This window comes from Nycticebus coucang, chromosome 15 (assembly GCF_027406575.1).
Source record: "Nycticebus coucang isolate mNycCou1 chromosome 15, mNycCou1.pri, whole genome shotgun sequence".
Classification (NCBI taxonomy): Eukaryota; Metazoa; Chordata; class Mammalia; order Primates; family Lorisidae; genus Nycticebus; species Nycticebus coucang.
Genome location: NC_069794.1, coordinates 63055591 through 63075566, shown reverse-complemented (window position 1 = coordinate 63075566; position 19976 = coordinate 63055591). Strand labels below are relative to the sequence as shown.

At 40.8% G+C, this 19976-nt stretch overlaps 2 protein-coding genes across 3 annotated transcripts in view; one reads left to right on the top strand and one right to left on the bottom strand.

Moving 5' to 3' along the window:
- Positions 1–1890: 1890 nt before the first annotated feature.
- Positions 1891–9947, bottom strand: LOC128566450 (uncharacterized). Its single transcript, XM_053563317.1, has 4 exons — positions 9834–9947; positions 9610–9766; positions 9189–9329; positions 1891–8533 (listed from the first exon to the last, which is right to left on the bottom strand). The coding sequence occupies exons 1-4, from the start codon at positions 9945–9947 to the stop codon at positions 8124–8126; spliced, it is 822 nt and encodes a 273-aa protein (XP_053419292.1). The 3' UTR covers positions 1891–8123.
- Positions 9315–19976, top strand: part of TSC22D1 (TSC22 domain family member 1) — a 137127-nt gene continuing 126465 nt past the window's right edge. Inside the window, exons 1-2 of one of the 2 annotated variants that reach the window (XM_053564044.1) lie at positions 9315–9714; positions 10129–13154. In XM_053564044.1, coding sequence (XP_053420019.1) covers positions 10294–13154 — 2861 coding nt within the window. In that variant the 5' untranslated portion in view covers positions 9315–9714; positions 10129–10293. The other variant, XM_053564045.1, reaches the window with a different exon arrangement.

Sequence of the window (19976 nt, the reverse complement as noted above, 5' to 3'; positions counted from 1 at the left end):
CTGAAGTATGATGAGGAAAATAGGAGTGGAGGGAGGAGGACGGAGGGGCAGTGAATAGGATGGGACTAAAAAGAGCATTGGGAGCTGGCTGGTGTCCATTATAAAATCTATTTGGCATTCCAAAGACTTGACTTGCAGATCAAAGCCATCTGATATGTTAAGACCTGCGTCTTAAATGAGTGACTTACCTGTTACAACTAATAATAAAGTGACTGCTAAATTAATGTCTTATTAGAACAGAATTGTTGAAGGTAGTGGCAATGGCTATTCTCTTCGGACATTTTTAAAATGCAGAGTTGGGTGGAAATAATGATTTGCCTCCCCTGAAGATCCTACAGATCTGAGAGGCTCTGGGCCCCAAATCTCCCTTTTCTTCCAAAGAAAGGGGTGGCATAAAGAAGTACTACTTTTAGTTAATTAGTTTGTATTCAGTGGGAATACATTTCAGCTACAGAATCATTATCATTAAAAAAGAATTTATGAAACACTTGTTACTGTACTAAATATTATGTACATAATTTAAAAAATATATCCCTCAGAATCAGCAAGGTAGCTTATTCTAGTCTTAGTTAGACTTAGGTGGTTTTTATTGTAATGATTATCATAAATGAAAGCAAAAAAGGGTTCACATGGGGAGAAACGTAAAATAACAGAAACTTTATTTGGTATTAATATTTTAAAACAGAAATTTTTTTTTTTTTTTAATCAGGGAATCATTCAGGGTACAATGAGCCAGGTTACACTATTTGCGTTTGCTGGGTGAAGTCTCTCTATTATAGTGTCCCGCTCCCAAAAGGTGTGCCACACTCTGTGGCCCCACACCCCACTCCCTTTTTCCCTCTCTCCCCTCCCTCAACCATGTACTAGCTTCAATTGTCCTCATTCATTGAGTACATTGGATTCTTGCTTCTCCATTCTTGTGATGCTTTACTAAGAAGAATGTATTTCAACTCTATCCAAATTAATACAAAAGTTGTACAGTCACCATCCTTTTTAATGGCTATATTAAAACACAAGTTTTGACCAATAAACAGTTTTCTTTTAGACATACTAAGTCAAACTTGTAACTTTCATCTGAAGTTGCTTTATTAATGTAGGCTTTGTATGAACTCTGAGATACTTATGTCAAAGGATCACCAAATTTCTTACAAATAGTTCTGGAGCACATCTGAACAGAAGATGCAGATGAATTTCCAATGTTCTTAGGCCAGGATATAAAGAATGCATTTCTGGCATACACAAAAGCTAGGGATCCCAGTTCTATTTAGTATTTGGTATAATGCACTTTGCTTTTGTTTCTCCTAAACAAAAGCAAAGCTATCAGAAAAGGAGATGCAGAATCAACTCATATCTTCTTATCATTTTTCACTGAACTTTGCTTCTTTAAAAAAAAAAAAAAAAAAAACGCTTTTGGCATGATGTTCCATGAAAAAGAGTGGTCAGCAAGTTGTTACAGGCTTATGTTAGGTAAGGAGAATCTTACAGAGATCAAGTGAAAGAACAGAGGAGGAAATTTAATGGTATGGGACGTCCTTGAACAACATTTTAATAATGAGCTTGTTTTCTAATGCTGTAATTTCTGAACTTTATGTTCTCTAGAAACATGTGAAAAATCCAGTAGTAAAGGTTATGTGATAAACTATGGTGCTAATATTACTACATAGTGCAGGATTTAAGATTTTTTTATAGGAACTTATTTTCTGCTATATGTTTGACAGAATAAAAAAAAAATTAGCTCCTTTCTCAAGACGCTTTTCATTGAAAGTATTTCTTTTAAAACTCTTATTTTTCAAATAATTTCAGGTCAACATAGGGTAAAATACAGTATTACCTCCATTTTATTCAAAACATATCAGTACATTAATGTTGTAATTTACTAACCATTTTTGTATGTCAGTTATGATTGAATAAAGATAGAATTCTTTCAAATCATCAAAGTTAAGCCACTAACTTGACATTATCACATGGTGTCATCTGGTCTATAAGTAACTGGAGCACAAAATCACCTGGATATTTCAATTTTTGATGGAAAACTTTTGTAGTCTCTGGACTTTTAACTCAGGCAAGAGGTTATGTCAGTCATGTATTTTTCTTGAGTTTGACAAGTGTGTATATATAATAAAAAGAATCAATTTTGTTGGGCTTTTTCTCCTAAGACTCTGCAATTTATGGTTCATCTAGAAAGGTACCGGAAACACTTTCAATATCCAAATCGTGTTGTTGCATTTAAATTTTCAAAGTCATAGTATTTATAGTATTGTGTTTCCTACTCCAATGTGAATTGCATACATTTAAGATTTTTATTCTTTTTCAAAAGGTATTACAATCACAAAAGATTTTACCCTTTAAGACTACTGATTTTCTGCCTTTTCTTCTATAATGAAATTAACTGGAAATGTAAAACTTGAATGTAAGTTACTAATAACTATCAATGTTCTTCTCCTAGAATGTAAGTTGGAGCAGAGAGAAAAAAATGAATGACCAAAGGAAATTTCCATACTAGGGAATGGAACAACATTCCTTTTTCCTTGAGCCTTGAGATACATCTGTTTGTGAACCTAAGCTTTAAACACAAAGGCCAGGCATAGTGGGCCCTGTGCCTGTACTGTTAGTTACTTTGGGACGCTGAAGTAGGAGGACTGCTTGAGTCCAGGAGTTTGAGACCTACCCCTCAAAAAATTAAAAAAAAAAAACAAACGATTGCTTTTGATTGTACTGCTTGACCTAATTTTTGTTCACAGTGGATGGACAGAGGTCTTACTAGAATCATGATTGAAATAAATATGACACACATTTACTTCTAGAACTTTATTAAAAAAGAACTGCAATGGGTCCTCAGAACATGTTGGAAAGACTAGGTTATTACTCTATTCTATAGGCTCTCATGCTCAATTAATGCTAATTGCTAAAATGGGAAAACGTTTATCTTGTCCAATATAGATAGCACTTCTCAATTACATGTGATTAATACCTTTTTCCAAGCATTTGGCATCTGTTTTGATCATCCAACTTAATCAAATCATCATTCTGTTCCTTTATGTCCAATTCCTATGTGGCCATAGTGGAGTTTCTAAAATAAACATTCTTAAATGTCTGTGTATTACATACTGGAAATGTAAAACTTGAATTTAAGTTACTAAAAACTATCGATGTTCTTCTCCTAGAATGTAAGTGGAGCAGAGAGAGAAAATGAATGATCAAAGGAAATTTCCATACTAGAAAACGGTGCTCAGCCTTTGGAGAGGTTTAATCAGAAAAATTCACATGTAAGTATTCTGCAGAAATCTAACTTGAGTGCTTGAGTTGGCAAGAGCCTGAATTAACAATATGCCTTGGAGGCAGCTGTGAAGTGCGGTTGGACTACCAGGATTGTCATCTTAGTCCTACCACTAGCCAAGCTGTGAGACCAAAACTTCTCTGCATCTCATTTTCCTCAATTGTAAAATGGGGCAGTTTATGCTCCTACTTTTATACAGTTGTGAGGATTAAGTGAGATAAATCACTTTAAGGTTTTGATAAGCACTAGCTATCATAGGGGATTTGGAGAGAGATATTTGATTATAGCCTTAAAAATCCTAAATTAACAAATTATTTTTTTCAATGTTTTGTAGCAAAATAATTTTTTTGGTGAGAAAATTACCCAAATTAACACATTTGTAAGTCAGAAAAGACTAGAAGAATTTGTAACACTTACATTAGTTTAAATGGGAAAGCCTTTCATCCTCTTTATATAGGAAAAAATGCTGTTTGTAATTAATGTGTCTACAGGATATTTTCCTTGGCATTCCAAAGCATCGGAAGACCACTTATTAATTTCAAGAGATTTTTGAAAAACACACATCTCTAGAGTTCAGACGTTTTTGGAAAAATTCCCAACATCAAGATATAGAATCTGAAATTAAGAGGACCTGTGTGTCCAGATTTAGGCACACACGAATCTTGGACAAGTTATATTTAACCTCTTTGGAATACTTTTTGAGACAGAGTGTCATTTTGTTGCCCTCAGTAGAGTGCTGTTGAGTTACAGCTCATAGCAACCTCAAACTCCCGGGCTCATGCAATCCTCTTGCCTCAGTCTCCACAGCAGTTGGGACTACAGGCTGGGGCCACGCCTGGCTATTTTTAAAGAAAAGTTGTTCCCAATTCCTGAGCTCAAGCAATCTATCAGCCTCATCCTCCCAGAGTGCTAGGTTACAGGTGTGAGCCACCTCATTGGCCTGGAATACTTTTTTGTTTCATAAGCATTATCTTTGAGGATATAAAATTATTTAGCTGAACCAAAATATACTGCAAATTTTAACTAGTGTTACAAAAACTAATCAATTATAAGCTAATCTGTACTTAATTAAAATTTGAAAGTTTCAAAATAAGCATTTTGTGATATTAATGGTAGTGACCGATCTCATTAAAAGATTTTCTAGATAGCAAATTGATTAACAGACATGCTGCATATCCCCCTTCCATAAGTTTCTTCATATGTAAAAATGCATTTGTTTACAACTCAAATATTTAAATATTTGACTTTTTCAGATGACATTTACAAGTTACCAATTGGTAATATTGCATGACTGAAGTACTGGTTAGCTAGAATACTACTGGAGTGGAACAGTGGCATACTTTCTGCACACATTTCTCATTAGTATCTGTCTTTGTCACTCACAGCCATTTGAAGCATAGATATGCCCTTCCTGCTCTTTAGGGCACTACTTTTGGAGAATTACTGGGCTTTAAATATTGATCCATTTTGCAGTTTTCACATATAGGCAAATTATGTTACAATGTCCAACAAATTTTCTATTTTTACAGTATATTAAACACTAAACATGGCCAAATATACAGGCTGGTAATGTTGCAGATTTATGTGAGCACTGTAGTACACACTAATCTTTTAGTCAACAGAAAAGAAATGCAGAGGTACACCTTCAGAGTGAAAATAGCTGAAATTCAGTCTTTCAAAAGGCAAAATTTAGCTCTAAGTGGGTTCAAAGAATTTAATGACTTTATTACACACAGCAGTGGGCGTCTAATATTTATGTAAAAAAAAAATCCAGACTTTATTAAAAGGTCACAGCATAGGAAAACCTGGCTGTTGAGATGTTTCTCCTTTTTTAAACGTGTTTGTATTCATGTAGCTGGTCATAAAATTCAAGCAGAAGTGGTGGGCAAGTTTTGAAACTCAGATTTCCCTAATGGCAGTGTTACTGGACAAAGAAGATCTTCAGCTGCCTGTCACTGTCCAGCCAATATGCAGATAGGGATTAAGTTCAGCCAGCTTTATTATCTGAAGGCCAGCAATTCTGAAAAACAGTGAGACTAGCCTGTCCAAAACTGCTGTACCTTTTCATTCCCCACAGTTTTATACATAAAAGTTCAAAGCAAAAGGCATGTTAACCTTTTTCTTAAACAGTAATTGGCATAATCCATGACCCAAAAATCCCACTTCTAATTCAAAACTTAATCTCCTAAACAATTGCCCTACTCAAGACATACACTTTTAGGTTAAAGATAAATTTACAAAACAAAGATAGAAGACAAGAGGTGAAAGTCACATAGGACCTAAACCCACCAGACCAGCTGTGTCCGGTGGGCCCTAGCCTTACTGACTCCATCTTATTCTCATTACATATGCTACTAGCAATTACTCTTTATATCTTAGGACTGGAAGCAGCCTAAGCAGGAGTTTGAAAGTAATAACAAAAATTAAACATATTTGAAATAGACTTTTTTTTTTTTTGTAGAGACAGAGTCTCACTGTACTGCCTTCAGTAGAGTGCCATGACGTCACAGGACTCACAGCAACCTCTAGCTCTTGGGCTTCCGTGATTCTCCTGCCTCAGCCTCCAGAGCAGCTGGGGTTACAGGCGCCTGCCACAACGCCCGGCTATTTTTTGGTTGCAGTTCAGCTGGGGCTGGGTTTGAACCCGCCACCCTCGGTATATGGGGCTGGCGCCCTACTCACTGAGCCACAGGCGCCACCCTGAAATAGACTATTTTCTTATGTCTTATGTTATCCTGGAAAAGTTGCCCTGCCCTTTTTTTATTCAGCTGAATTTAAAATTCAGTCTTTTAAAAGAAATACCACCCATAGTCTCCTTTGCTGCTGGTTATTAGAATAAGTATCTGCTTCTATAAGTTATCTCAATTCTTACATTCTCTCAACTTTGGGTAAGACTTTAATAAAGCTTCTGTGTTTCTTCAGCATTAAACCTTATCAGCACAATCATATTGGGTATTTAGATGGCCCTAGGGGTGTAAAGCTGCTCTTTGGGGTAATTTAGAACTTTCACCTAAGGCAACATTTTGAGGGACAGGAGCATTTTCTTTTACACTGTAATCCAAAGAAACATTTAGTCCATCTACATTTCATTGCAGTTTCAACCAGTTAGGATAGTTTCTATTTTCCTTTCAAAAACTGTTGAAAAAGAATGTCAGATGTGCCTTTCAACAATGGAAGGCAGCCATTAACCAGGCATATTACTTACAACAAAAGCTGTTGAGGATTAAAAAAGAAATAATTATGTTTGTAAAATACACAAATAGCTATAGTTTCCTAAAAACACAACCATTCCATGTATTAATGAAAACACATATTTGTGAAAGCCTAATTTATACCTAGCATAGATATTGAAGGTGTGTGTACACCTAGTCAAGAACAGAAGCAAATGGTGAAAATCTTAACTTCTTGAGGAACAGAAAGAGGGAAAACACTCAGAGAAAACTAAATGTAACATGTTGAATTGACAAGTAGAAGTCTTGTCTGTGCAAATTACTTATCATCATTTTTTGTTTTAAGAATCTCCTCAAATAGGACTGCAGACCTGCAAGTCTGATTTCCTGAATCAGAGGTCTAACCCTTAACATTTAGTTCCTTAACAACCAATTAAAAAACAGACCTCTCTCTACAGTATTTTGGCTTGCTTTGTTGTTTCTTTAATTCCTATGTGAGAAAGATATTCCTGCTTAGTAGTAAAAAATGCTTAGAACTAGCTTTTGCTACATAATACTGCTACCAGACGAGGAAGGTCCAGCCGCCTGTCACTGTTAGCTGATATGCAGAGAAAGGGACAGGTCCACCAAACTTTGTCAGAAGGCCAGTGATTCTGGAGAACAGTGAGAAGTCTCTCCAGGAATGTTCTGTTCTTCCATTTCCAAAATCACAGTTTTATATATAAAAGTTAAAAGCAAGAACTGTGCTAACCCCTATCTCAAACAACAGTAATTAACACTTAAACAATAGTAATCACAATCCATTACCCATAAAAAACAATAATTGACATAACCCTTGACGTAAAACAAAATTTCTAATTCAAAAGTTAATCTCCTAAATCAAGTGCCCTAACCTACTCAAGATATACACTTTTTTAGGTTTAGCTGTAAGCTGAGTTTACAAAACAAGAACGGGAGACATGAGGTAAAGGTTACTTAGGACTCAAACCAGCCAGGCCAGCTGTGTCTTGCCCAGCCCTAGCCTGACTGACTCTATCTTATTTTTACTACATGTGTTCTCAATAAGAAGAAAGCAATTGCTTATGCCTGTAATCCCAGCACTTGTGAGGCCCAGGCGGGTGGACTGCTTGAGCTCAGGAGTTGGGGACCAGCCTGAGCAAGAGCCAGACGTATCTACTAAAAATAGAAAAACTAGCTGAGGGTTGTGGCAGGTGCCTGCAGTGCCTTGGGAGGCTGAGGCAAGAGGATTGCTTAAGCCCCAAAATTTAACGTGACGTGAGCCTGCTCCACAGCAATCTAATAAGGGCGACAGAGTAAGACTTTGTCTCAAAATAAAAACAAAAAACCCAAACCAAAACACAAAAACCCCAAGAAAGCAACTAAGCGACTTTCAGTAAATTGCCTCCAATCATACCTAATATTGCTTTTGTAGATCTATACTCAGATGCATGAAATGTGTTTTTTCTAAATTAGTATTTCAGATGGCTCTTTTTTATATGCTAGCCCTAGAAGTCATGCTTTCTTTATCATTTCACTGTGCTTCTATCATCACTAGGCCACCTTGCCTCTTAAGTCAAATCGTATGGGGTTACAGCCTAGACAATTAAACAAAAAGGCATTGCTGATGGAGAATAAACTGCACCTGTTGAGGTCAGTCGGTTTACAGAGCTGGTGTGCTACTTCCCTCCAGAAAAGGATGGATTCCAACCATCTCTCCTTAGAGAAGATCCTATCCATGAGGAGTTTAGACAGTTAACTGTAAACAGCTGCAGCATATGCCCCGCTGCCTCACCCTGCCCGTCAAAGGGTGAGAGAACCACATGGCAGCCACACTGCCCTACACAAAAGCCACCATTTATCGCCAGTAGCCACTGGTCTTCCGTCGACGCCGCAGCTCCTGGCACTAGGACATCCCTCAGGGGGCGAGGGCTGGGCGGGCCGGGGGCGAACCCAGGTGAGGTGAGGGGGATGTGGCTTCGCCACGCGCTTAGGAAGAAAGCCTGACTCATGTCGTGGCGGCGGCAACAGTAGCGGCGGTGGCGGGCTCCTTTCAATTCATCACGAATTAAAACTCGTGATGCTGTTGCTGCGGAGAAAAGCCTCATTACCCATTCCGCGGGCGGGGAACACTACCCAGGGCGCGCACACCCAAGACCGGGAGCGCCAGCAGTCTCCACGGGTCCCGGTTCGCCGCGCCCCCACCCCTGCCCGCGTGCCCGCGCGCGCCGGCCGCGTGTGACAAGAGTGGACACGCCTAGCCCGCGCGCGCGCGCGCGCTCCCAGCCCCACCTCCCGCCAGGCGCAGAATCTCACAGATCAACCCGGATTCGCTCCTTCGGCCGATGTTCCCCACCCCCACCACCCGCACCTTCGGCAATTTCCGTCGAAAAACCCAGCGCTCGGCAAGGCCGGAAGATCCGCCACCTCCTTCCCGGCCGGCTTTATGTCTGCGGCGCCGGAGCGCATGCGCAGACGCCATCTTCCCTCCTCCCCCTCCTCCGCCTGCCCCCTCCCTCCGCCGCCGCTGCCGCCTCCTCTCGCTGGCGGTCGCCCCTCCTCCTCCTGCGCCCGGGCGCTGGTCCCTCCTCTCCCGATGCTGCGAGAGACAGGGGGATACGGTGGAGCCGGCGGAACCGGAGAAGAGCACTAGTAACAACCACCACAGCCCCCTCCCCGCCCGACACCCTCCCTCAGCACCCACCCACTCCCCCGCCCCGTTTGCCAACACCGACCAACCCCACCTCTAGTTCCTTTGAACGGCGTCGGCTGCAGTCGCTGCACCAGCCCGTCTGGCCACCAACGCCGCCACGAAAGAAGCCGCCGCCGCCTCCTGCGGCCCCCTTCCGCACGGCCACGGGAGCAGCGGGGTGAGGTCGAGCCGGCTGCGGAGGAAAAGGACGAGAGAGGGTCGCACCCGCTGCTCTAGCGCACGTCCCGCCGCCCTCCGGGGAGGCTCGAGCGCCGGCCCCTTCCTCCCCGAGGACGTGTGCCGAGCCGAGGCGCCTGCCCTGAGGGAGGAAAATGCTCGGGCTCCATGGCTGCCAGTGATGGAGCGGTCCCTGGGCGCCCGCTGCCACCGCCGCCGCCGCGCCCCGGCCGTGCTCCGCGAGGACCCGGCGTCTCTGCGCGCCCGCCCGCGCCTCGTTGCTGGGCTCACCGTACCGGGCGCCCCGCCGCCGCCCCGCTCGCAGCCGCGCCGCCCCGGCCCCAGCCGCGGCCAGCGTTTCTTCACGGAGCAGTCACCGCGAGCCCAGGGGGTTTGAAAGGGTCTGAGGGGCGTGGGGGGAGGGCCGAGCGGGGCCGGGAGGGGAGGTTTGAGCTACACTGAGCTCGGGGCTCGCTGGCGGTGGTGGCCTCGGGGGTGGCGAGGGGAAGGCGATACTCGCTTCGCGCTGCTTTCGTGCAGAGCGACCGGGAGGGCTTTGCAGCGGCCGCCGCCGCCGCCTCGGCGGGAGGAGGGGGCTGAGGTGGCTTCGGAGTTGGCCGGAGAAGGTGGGCATTTCTCGCTTTTCCTCCCCCCTCTCCCGCTCTCCCTCCTCCCTCTTGCCCCGCACCCCACGTGAAGCGGAATATAAAGGGGGTGTGAGACTAGAGGGAAAGTGAATGGTGAAGGACTGAAGGGGTCCCCCTTTCGGGTCCCCGGCGCCTCTGTTCACCCTCCTTCATCCTCCCTTCCCGAAGCTCGCCCTCGAAGGCAGGAGCGGCCGGCGCCTTCAGCTGAGGAGGAGGAGGAATCGCGCCGGGCGGAGCGTCAGGTCCGGCTTTCCTCTCCGGCGTCTCGAATACAAAGATTACGGTGCAGAAGGAAATTGCACTCGCCTCCTCCGCCCCCCGGTACCTAACACAATGCACCAGCCGCCTGAGTCCACCGCCGCCGCCGCGGCCGCGGCCGCTGCAGACATTAGTGCTAGGAAGATGGCGCACCCGGCACTGTTCCCTCGAAGGGGCAGCGGTAGTGGCAGCGCTTCTGCTCTCAATGCAGCAGGTACCGGCGTTGGTAGCAGTGCCACATCTTCCGAGGATTTTCCGCCTCCTTCGTTGCTCCAGCCACCGCCTCCTGCAGCATCTTCTACGTCGGGACCACAGCCTCCGCCTCCACAAAGCCTGAACCTCCTTTCACAGGCTCAGCTGCAGGCACAGCCTCTTGCACCAGGCGGAACTCAAATGAAAAAGAAAAGTGGCTTCCAAATAACTAGCGTTACTCCGGCTCAGATCTCCGCCAGTATCAGCTCTAACAACAGTATAGCAGAGGACACTGAGAGCTATGATGATCTGGATGAATCTCACACTGAAGATCTCTCCTCTTCTGAGATCCTTGATGTATCACTTTCCAGGGCTACTGACTTAGGGGAGCCTGAACGAAGCTCCTCAGAAGAGACTCTAAATAACTTCCAGGAAGCCGAAACACCTGGGGCAGTCTCTCCCAATCAGCCCCATCTTCCTCAGCCTCATTTGCCTCACCTTCCACAACAGAACGTTGTGATCAATGGGAATGCTCATCCACACCACCTCCATCACCACCATCACATTCATCATGGGCACCACCTCCAACATGGGCACCACCATCCATCTCATGCTGCTGTGGCCAGTGCATCCATTCCTGGAGGGCCACCCTCAAGCCCAGTATCCAGAAAACTCTCTACAACTGGAAGCTCTGACAGTGTTACACCAGTTGCACCAACTTCTGCTGTTTCATCCAGTGGCTCACCTGCATCTGTAATGACTAATATCCGTGCTCCAAGTACTACAGGCGGTATGGGTATAAATTCTGTTGCTGGCACTAATACAATGAATAATGTTACCATTAGTGCTGTGAGTAGTTTTAATCCTAACGTGACAAGCAGTGTATTTGGCAATGCTAATATAAATACAAGCAATATTCCTAGTGCTGCTAGTATGAGTGTTGGGCCTGGAGTTACTAGTGGTGTTAATGTGAATATCTTGAGTGGCATGGGCAATGGTACTAGTACTTCCTCCACTGTTAACAGTGTCCCCAGTGCAGCTGCAGGGATGACCATGGGATCTGTTTCAAGTCAGCAGCAGCAACCAACTGTTAACACATCAAGGTTCAGAGTGGTGAAGTTAGATTCTAGTTCTGAACCCTTTAAAAAAGGTAGATGGACTTGCACTGAATTCTATGAAAAAGAAAATGCTGTACCTGCTATAGAAGGTGTGGTGATAAATAAGGCGGTGGAGACTATAAAACAAAACCCGATAGAAGTGACTTCTGAGAGGGAGAGCACTAGTGGGAGTTCAGTGAGCAGTAGTGTCAGCACACTGAGTCACTACACAGAGAGTGTGGGAAGTGGAGAGATGGGAGCCTCTGCTGTGGTGGTGCAGCAGCAGCAGCAACCGGCTCTTCAAGGTGTGACCCTCCAACAGATGGATTTCGGTAGTACTGGTCCACAGAGTGTTCCTCAGTCACAGATCTCACAAGTACAATTACAGTCTCAAGAACTGAGCTATCAGCAAAAGCAAGGTCTTCAACCAGTATCTCTGCAAGCCACTATCAGTGCTGCATCTGGTATCCAGCCATCACCTGTAAATGTGGTTGGTGTCACTTCAGCTTTAGGTCAGCAGCCTTCCCTCTCCAGTTTGGCTCAACCCCAACTGCCATATTCTCAGCCAGCTCCTCCAATGCAAACTCCCCTTCCAGGGGCACCACCCCAGCAGTTACAGTATGGACAGCAGCAACCAATGGTTTCTACCCAGATGGCCCCAGGCCATGGTAAATCAGTGACTCAGAATCCTCCTTCAGAGTTTGTACAACAGAAGCCAATTCTTCAAACAGCAGTGTCCTCCGGACAGCCCAGTTCTGCAGCAGTGGGAGTAGGAGCAACAGTGATTCCTGTGGCTCAGCCACAGAGTATCCAGCTGCCAGTGCAGCCCACAGCAGTTCCAGCACAACCTGCAGGGGCCTCTGGCCAGCCTGTTGGCCAGGCTCAGACAGCAGTGTCTGCTGTCCCTACAGGCAGTCAGATTGCAAATATTGGTCAGCAAGCAAACATACCTACTGCAGTGCAGCAGCCCTCTGCCCAAGTTCCACCTTCAGTTATTCAGCAAGGTGCTCCTCCATCTTCACAAGTAGTTCCACCTGCTCAAACTGGGATTATTCACCAGGGAATTCAAATTAGCGCTGCAAACCTTCCGCAACAATTGGTTATTGCACCCCAAAGTACCCTGTTAACTGTGCCTCCCCAGCCACAAGGAGTAGAGCCAGTAGCTCAAGGAGTTGTTTCACAGCAGTTGCCAGCAGTTAGTCCTTTGCCCTCTGCTAGTAGTATTTCTGTTACAAATCAGGTTAGTTCAGCTGGTCCTTCTGGATTGCCTTCTGTCCCAACAAACTTGGTTCCACCACAGAATATAGCACAACCCCCTGCCACTCAAAATGGTAATTTGGTTCAAAGTGCTAGTCAACCTCCCTTGGTAGCAAGTAATATAAATATGCCGTTGGCACAACAGATACCACTAAGTTCTGCTCAGTTCTCTGCACAATCATTAGCTCAGGCAATTGGAAGCCAAATTGAAGATGCCAGGCACCCAGTGGAGCCCTCCTTAGTTTGCTTACCTCAGACTATCAGTGGTGACAGTGGGGGAATGTCAGCAGTTTCAGATGGGAGTAGCAGCAGCCTAGCAGCCTCTGCTTCTCTTTTCCCGTTGAAGGTGCTACCGCTGACGACACCCCTGGTGGATGGCGAGGATGAAAGGTAAGATCATGCCATATTTCTGCAGACATTCAACAGATTTGAAATTAATCTATTTAGTAGCTATATATGCACAAAATTAGTCTAAATTATATATTTTCATTTTTGTATGTGAAACATGTATTTTCATGGTAAGTTTTTTAGAGCAAGAGTGTTATGGAATGACTTCAGAGTCAAGAGATACGTAAAACTTTTGGACTAGTTAATTGAGCATATATTCACATTAAAAATAGGTTTGGGGGCACCAAGTGGTTTTTATTATCTATAAAATGCTTTTTACAAAGATTAATTATGAAAAGCTTAATTTTTTGCTTAACTCATAATGGTTAATCTAGTTTTAATCCTTATCATCTCTTGGGAGGTCGTGGTTCCCACGTTTGTTCTCCTTTACTAGACAGCCCTGTTTCATTTCTACCGCGTTTGATCTTTGTGAGATATTTTGTTACCTGCTTTTCCTAGTCAGACACTGTAGGAAAGATGACCTAATCTGGGGCATATAGGTTGCCCTATTACTGTAATTGACCAACTTTTGTGTAGTTACTTAATGGTCATTTTGTCTGAACAGTAAAGGAATAAGAATTTTAAAAAGTATTTTGAAGAGGAGGACAACTTACACCGTCAAAATCAAATTTCAATAGTAGTATGCTGTACATTTTTTCTTTTGCATTGTAAATAAAGGTGGTAGCCATTTTAAAGAGTAAAGAAAGTAAGTCTTGGAGGTGGAATTTATAAAGACATGAAAATAAGACCTTGTTTTCCTATTTATCTTCACCTGTTCCCTTCTTTCCTTGCCAAAAAAATACATAAAGCCTAGAATATATTAATAAATCAGCGTTTTTCTCAATTAGATGGGAATTAATGCACTAATCATGCTCATTGAATCACATTGTGTCTTTGAAGCTAATTGGCTAGAAAAATTGTGGACTCCTTCATGTCTCTACATTGCTTTGAAACCTAGTTGGTTTTTAAAGGAATGTTTTTTCACAGATTTGCCAGTCTGTGACTCACCTTAATCAAAATAATATAAGAATTATGAGAAGATTATTCATTTTCACTTTGGAATTTTGAGTAAGCATGAAGCATACTTATTAGTCGGTGATTTTTGTGATTGAACTCTTTCATCATACCAGTTGAAGCGTTTATGTTCTATATGTGTATTTGTGGGTTTTGCTTTGGAAAAATTGAGCATGTTGCAAAAGAACTGTAATTTTAGAAAAAAATTGAAATTTTAAGCCAGATGTTTCCATGAGGTTTTATGATTTTTTTTTTTTTAGTTTAAAAGATGAAATGTAAAGACATGGTTAATTGAAATAAGTTAAAATCTTTCAAGATTTTTGCTATTTTTCTAATCTAAAATCTTATTATTTTGCTATTTTTCTAATCTAGTTATTTAACCAGATGTATTCTGTATCTTGTGTATAGAACTGTACTTTAAAAGATTGACTTTTTCTAGGAGGTAGTTTCTTTAATTGTCCCATAATTATTGTTAAACCTTTGATTTTACCATTATCATGCTAATTCCTCTAATTTTAAATATTTACTGTAAGCATTAATATTTCTTAATTAAAAGGGTCTGATATGAATGAAGCCCCTGTAAAAACAGATATATTATGTGGGTGCTAAATTTTGAGAAATAAAAGACAGAAGTGAAATACACAAATAAAAACCACACATTTTTAATTGAAACCTTCTAGGATTTTGTAAATTACCATTTGTGATCTCCTGACATGATTTTTTCCTTCCCCCTCATTTGTAGGGCTTTTATAACTTATTGTTCAGATAATTAAGTCAGATGATGCTTACCTTCAACTAGGTTTTTAACTGTCAGAGTTTCAAGTTAAGATATTAGTACAAAATTAAGTTTTCTAGATGATAATTGAGATGAAGGGAAAAGTTATGTAAAAATGTGTGGAATTGTAGAAAGGGACAAGAAGAGATACTGAGAAATACGGAATACTGGTCTACGGTAACTTAAATTGTCTTTAGACCATACTTGTTTTTAATTTACTAAAGGTTTGTTAATTAACATCAAAGTTAAGTCATCAAAAATACAAGATTTTTGTTTTAGAGGTATCTTTTTCTTTATTTCCAAGTTTTCTTTTTTTTGAGACAGTTTCATTTTGTTGCCCTCGGTAGAGTGCCATGGTGTCATAGCTCACAGCTTTGGGCTCAAGTGATTCTCTTGCCTCAGCCTCCCAAGTATCTGGGACTGACTGCAGGCACCCACTACAACGCCCTGCTATTTTTACAGATGAGGTCTGGCTCTGGCTCAGGCTGGTCTCAAACCTGTGAGCTCAGGCAGTCCACCCGCTTTGGCCTCCCTGAGTTCAGAGGTATCTTTCTCTGTAAAATAAAAATGCTTCACCCCTGAAATACCTTATAAAATCAGAATGGATAAATATACATCTATACTATCTTCTTTATTGTATTTTATTTCACATTATTTATTTTATCACTGTAGTTTGGAAGAATTTGTTTCATTCAAGTTTTTTCTTGGAAGAGAATTTGAGAACAATTACAAAAGGAAAGTGATATGATTTAAAAACAAACAAAAAACTTTTTACCTTTCCTCCCAAGGTAGCTTTTGTGTCACTTTTTGTCCTCTGGGCTTGGTCGCCATTGATCTCTCATGGGAGAAAGGGGTATATTATAAATTAAATATTATGATTCAGGAAATATTTTAACAGTATAACTTTTTGGTCATAAGAAAAATCAGAGTGGTTATTTTTTAATCATCTTTTGAAATAATACTCTTAACACTTTAAATTTTAAAATGTTGAGATGTAGAAAATGCTTTCAGTTGGCCACTGGGAGAGACTAACAGAAACATGGATCAAAGCATTATGTATTTTGTTTTTTAAAAATCATTCTTATGAAGAAAATCTTAATGCCTTTAGCATGGACTTACCTTTGCAAGAATGGGAAAATACAGATATTTCATACTGAAATATAGTGAAAAATTACGTTGTGTAATTGTTGGTATAGCCTCTTCTGTGAAACGAGTCAAACTTCTATTCATCCCTCATACTGGACTCAGGTGTTCTTTGAAGTATTCTCTTTGCCTAGGGGGGGTTGTTTCCTTACCACTTTTTAAAGCTGCTCTATTCAAGCCCTGTACACATTCAATTATAATTATGTTTACCAATCTTTCCCACAAGACTAGTTCCTTAAGGGTAGGGACTAAATTTCTTTTAATAATTGAGCAGGTCTTTGCTTCTTCTATAATGATTTAAAGTTTATATATTGTCTCTTATTTTAAGCTCAACTGTGAGATATCCAGGATCATAGAATTTGTGCAATAAATTGAAAAAGAAAAGACTTTCTTTTTTATACTTCATCATTCTTTGAGGTGAATTAATGATGCATGTTTTCATCATCAGTGCCTGTTTTGTAGCAGGTCTTCAAATATTTAAGAAGAGTGTTTTCTGTAATACAAGAAAAAGCTACTTCTGGGAATGGTAGCATCAGTTAAAATACTCTGTTAGTTGTAAAATACCAAATCATAACTTTAAAAAAGTTTCTTTATTTTTTATTTATGATGTATATGCAGTGTTTAAAGAGTCAAGTAGTATATGTAGTTATCCAAAATGTAAAAGCTTCTTGCTCCTTAGTTTCCAAATTTTTCTTTCCTAGTAACAATTGCTTTTACCTCTTTTAGGTATTTACTGAGATATCTACTTCCTACTTTCTACCATGCTTGTAAATTGCTGGTAGATAATGCAACATAGCTTTATGGTTAGGAGCAGTGTCTCTGGAATTAGATTGTGTAGCTTTGTTTTTTTCTGTCATTTACTAGTTTTATGTAACTTTGGGCTACGACTTTAACAACTCTTTGCCTCAGTTTCCTCATTTAAAGAATGGTGATAAAAGTATTTACCTTATAAGATTGTTGTAAGAACTAAATGAACGTGGAAAGCCCTTAGAGCTTTGGTTAATTCACATGTCCTGTATTGTTTGTGAAATACTTCTTGAGTTGATTTTGTCTTTATTAGCTTCTTGAATGGAAAATGAAGACTTAACTCTTGTTGTTACCGCCTATGGAACTGATTCTCCTTCTTCCCAATACCCCTTCCTCCCAGTAGTTGTGATTATATCACTGTTGATTATTTAGTATTCTTGTAAAATAGGATTGCTTTTCCAGTCGCATATAAAGTCCAGTCGCTGCCTCTGTGCTCCACTCCATCCCCAGCTGTGTGGCATTATAGAAATGTTAATGGGTTCTGCTCCCTTCCCAAGTTTTCATCTATCAGCATGGTCTGTTTACTCCTAGTTGCCTCCTTCCATCCCTCATTTTATTTGTTTTGGGCTCTACTTTATCTTGGTAAGATCCTTTTCTTAGATGCTTGGTAATTCTTAAGTTGTCTGCATGTAAGTGGAAGGGAACTAAAGAGCTGATTAGAAATTTGTTGATTGTTAGCTTTATCCTCAGGGTGTTCTGGTTGGAATTCATTATCTTTCTTCTTTGCTTAGTTTTTTCTATATTCATCACTATTTCTATTTTCAGCAGATGTCTCTCAAGATGTTCTGACATTAGGTGTTGTTACCTGTTTTATCTTTCTTAGGACATGTCATGTCCCTCTGACCTCAGTTCTGGCTTGATTGCCTTCTAAGCTTAGTATACAACTATTGTCCTGGGATTTCAGGATAATAGTTCACTTTGACCTGTGTTGGAACTCCATTTTCCAGAGACCAATGTTGTCTTCATTTGTGGTTTACTTGGTGTTTTAAACTGGCTGTATTTTACCCTGACATTTATTTGCTTCTTTGGTTAGGTAAAGAAGGTATGGAAATTATATTATTTTGTACCATTGCTTTCTAGCATCCGTATTGCTTTTGAGAAATCCGAAACCATTCTGAGTTTTCATATATTGCATAAGTGTTTGTTTTGTTTTTTCCTCTCCCTCCCTCCTTTCTTCCCCCTCATTTAAAAAATTCTCTGAAAGCTTCATAAGATTTTCATCTGTTTGCAGTGTTCTGAAATTTTAGAGAGGTCCCTGGTTTGTTTATGTCCATGGTGCTGAGTACTCCATATAGCCATTTAATCTGGAAATGTCTTTTATTTATTTATTTTTTGAGACAGTCGTACTCTGTCTCCCTTAGTAGAGTGCTGTGGCGTCATAGCTCACAGCAACCTCAAGCTCTTGGGCTCAAATGATTCTTTTGCCTCAGCCTCCCAAGTAGCTGGGACTGCAGGCACCTACCACAACGCAGGGCTGTTTTTGTTTGTTTGTTTTCTTCTTGTCCTTGCTCAGGCTGGTCTCAGATCTGTGAGCTCAGGCAATCCACCTGCCTTGGTCTCCCAAGAGTACTAGGATTACAGGTGTGAGCGCCCAGCCTTGGAAATTTCTTTTAAATTGTGGGACTTATTCTTGAATGAGGTGGTTGTTTATTTCTTTCTATTTTCTCAGTCTCAAACTCTTCTTATTTGGATAGTGGACCTTCCTTATTGGTCTTTTAATCTTCTTATGTTTTCTTAGTTTTCTATCTGGTTTTCTTTTTGCTCTATTTCTGTTGTTTTCATTTGTCATACATTTACTTTCTAAGAGCTTTTTTTTTATTCCTTGCTTTTTAATAGTATACTGTTTTTAATTTAATAATGGTAGCACTTTCAGGTGTCTAGATATATAAAGATTAGATTTTTTTTTAGGTTTCTTTCTGTGTGGTCTGTTTCCTCTATGTTTCATTTTCTTTTTGTTTGCTTTGATCTTTATCTTCCATGTTCCAGCCTTTCTTCTGATGGTTGGTGTCATGTGCAAGAGTAGGGAATAAAATGATTAGAAATTTTCAGTGAGAACATATCAATTGTATGATAAAATATGATTTGGCAATTTACCAACACAGAAAAAAAAAAAGAAATTTTCAGTGAGGCTTGCCAATTGTTAGCTTTACTGTATGGTAACTTTGATTGAGGGACTTCTGATGTCAATATCTTCCTGTATTTCCTCTTAGCTGGTTAGATACTCATAAGAAGGCTCTTCTGATTTCTTGCCTGAAACTGATGGCCACATACTCCTGATAGGGCAGGAGGGGGGAGTAGAGTAATAAGTCTTGAGGAGTTTGAGCATCTCAAAAGGTTCTTCCCTCAACCTGGTTTTCAGTATGTTCTGCTGCATTCTGCTGTGCCTGATTTCTTTACTCCTGTCATCTTATGTTTTACCTTCTCCAGACAATATGCTTTTTTTGTTGGGTTTGGGGAGGGACATTGGGGATCTGTGGAACTAGTTGCTTCTTAACAGACTTCTAAACAATCTTTCTTATTTAACACCCCTCACTCCACATTCATATAAATGTGGTACTGCCAATCCTGAGACTTTCAGGGATTTTACAGTTTAAATTGGTTTTGTTTTTGGCTTTGCCTACTGTTTGCTGAAGATTTGATTTTCTAATGTTTGCTAAGTCATTTGTCACTCAACCATCTGCTTTCCAGCTTTCAATTTTTTGTTGCTGTTGTCTTTTCATCTGTCTCTCAATTTTTGTGGGTTTGTGTTGTTGTCTTAAATTCCTTTTCTGTTTAGTGGGGTTTTTAGGGAAGGAGTAAAAAAATAGATGTGTGTGTACTCTTGTTACATATCTATTTCAGTGGTAGAATGTTGCACCATTGAATGTAAAGAATGATGCTAATTTTAATAAAGTTATTGCTCTAGGATTTGATCTGTGATGAGTTTAAAAGTGGAATTGTTGGGCTTATAGTCACTAGAAATAATAGTATGTAACTCAATTATTTCAATTTATAGAGGTAATTAAAAACATTAGTATTAGATTCAGTTAATACTATCATTTGACCCCTCAGTAACCTTGTGAGTTAAGTTTTTCTAATTATTAGTG

Excerpts from the sequence above, each read along its gene's own strand:
- LOC128566450 (XM_053563317.1), bottom strand. The coding sequence starts at position 9,947 with ATGCCCACCTTCTCCGGCCAACTCCGAAGCCACCTCAGCCCCCTCCTC. Across the intron at positions 9,767-9,833 it reads CTGCACGAAAGCAGCGCGAA|CTCAAACCTCCCCTCCCGGC; the intron begins GCGAGTATCGCC and ends AGCTCAGTGTAG. Across the intron at positions 9,330-9,609 it reads GGGCGGCGGCGGGGCGCCCG|CCGGCTCGACCTCACCCCGC; the intron begins GTACGGTGAGCC and ends TTTCCTCCGCAG.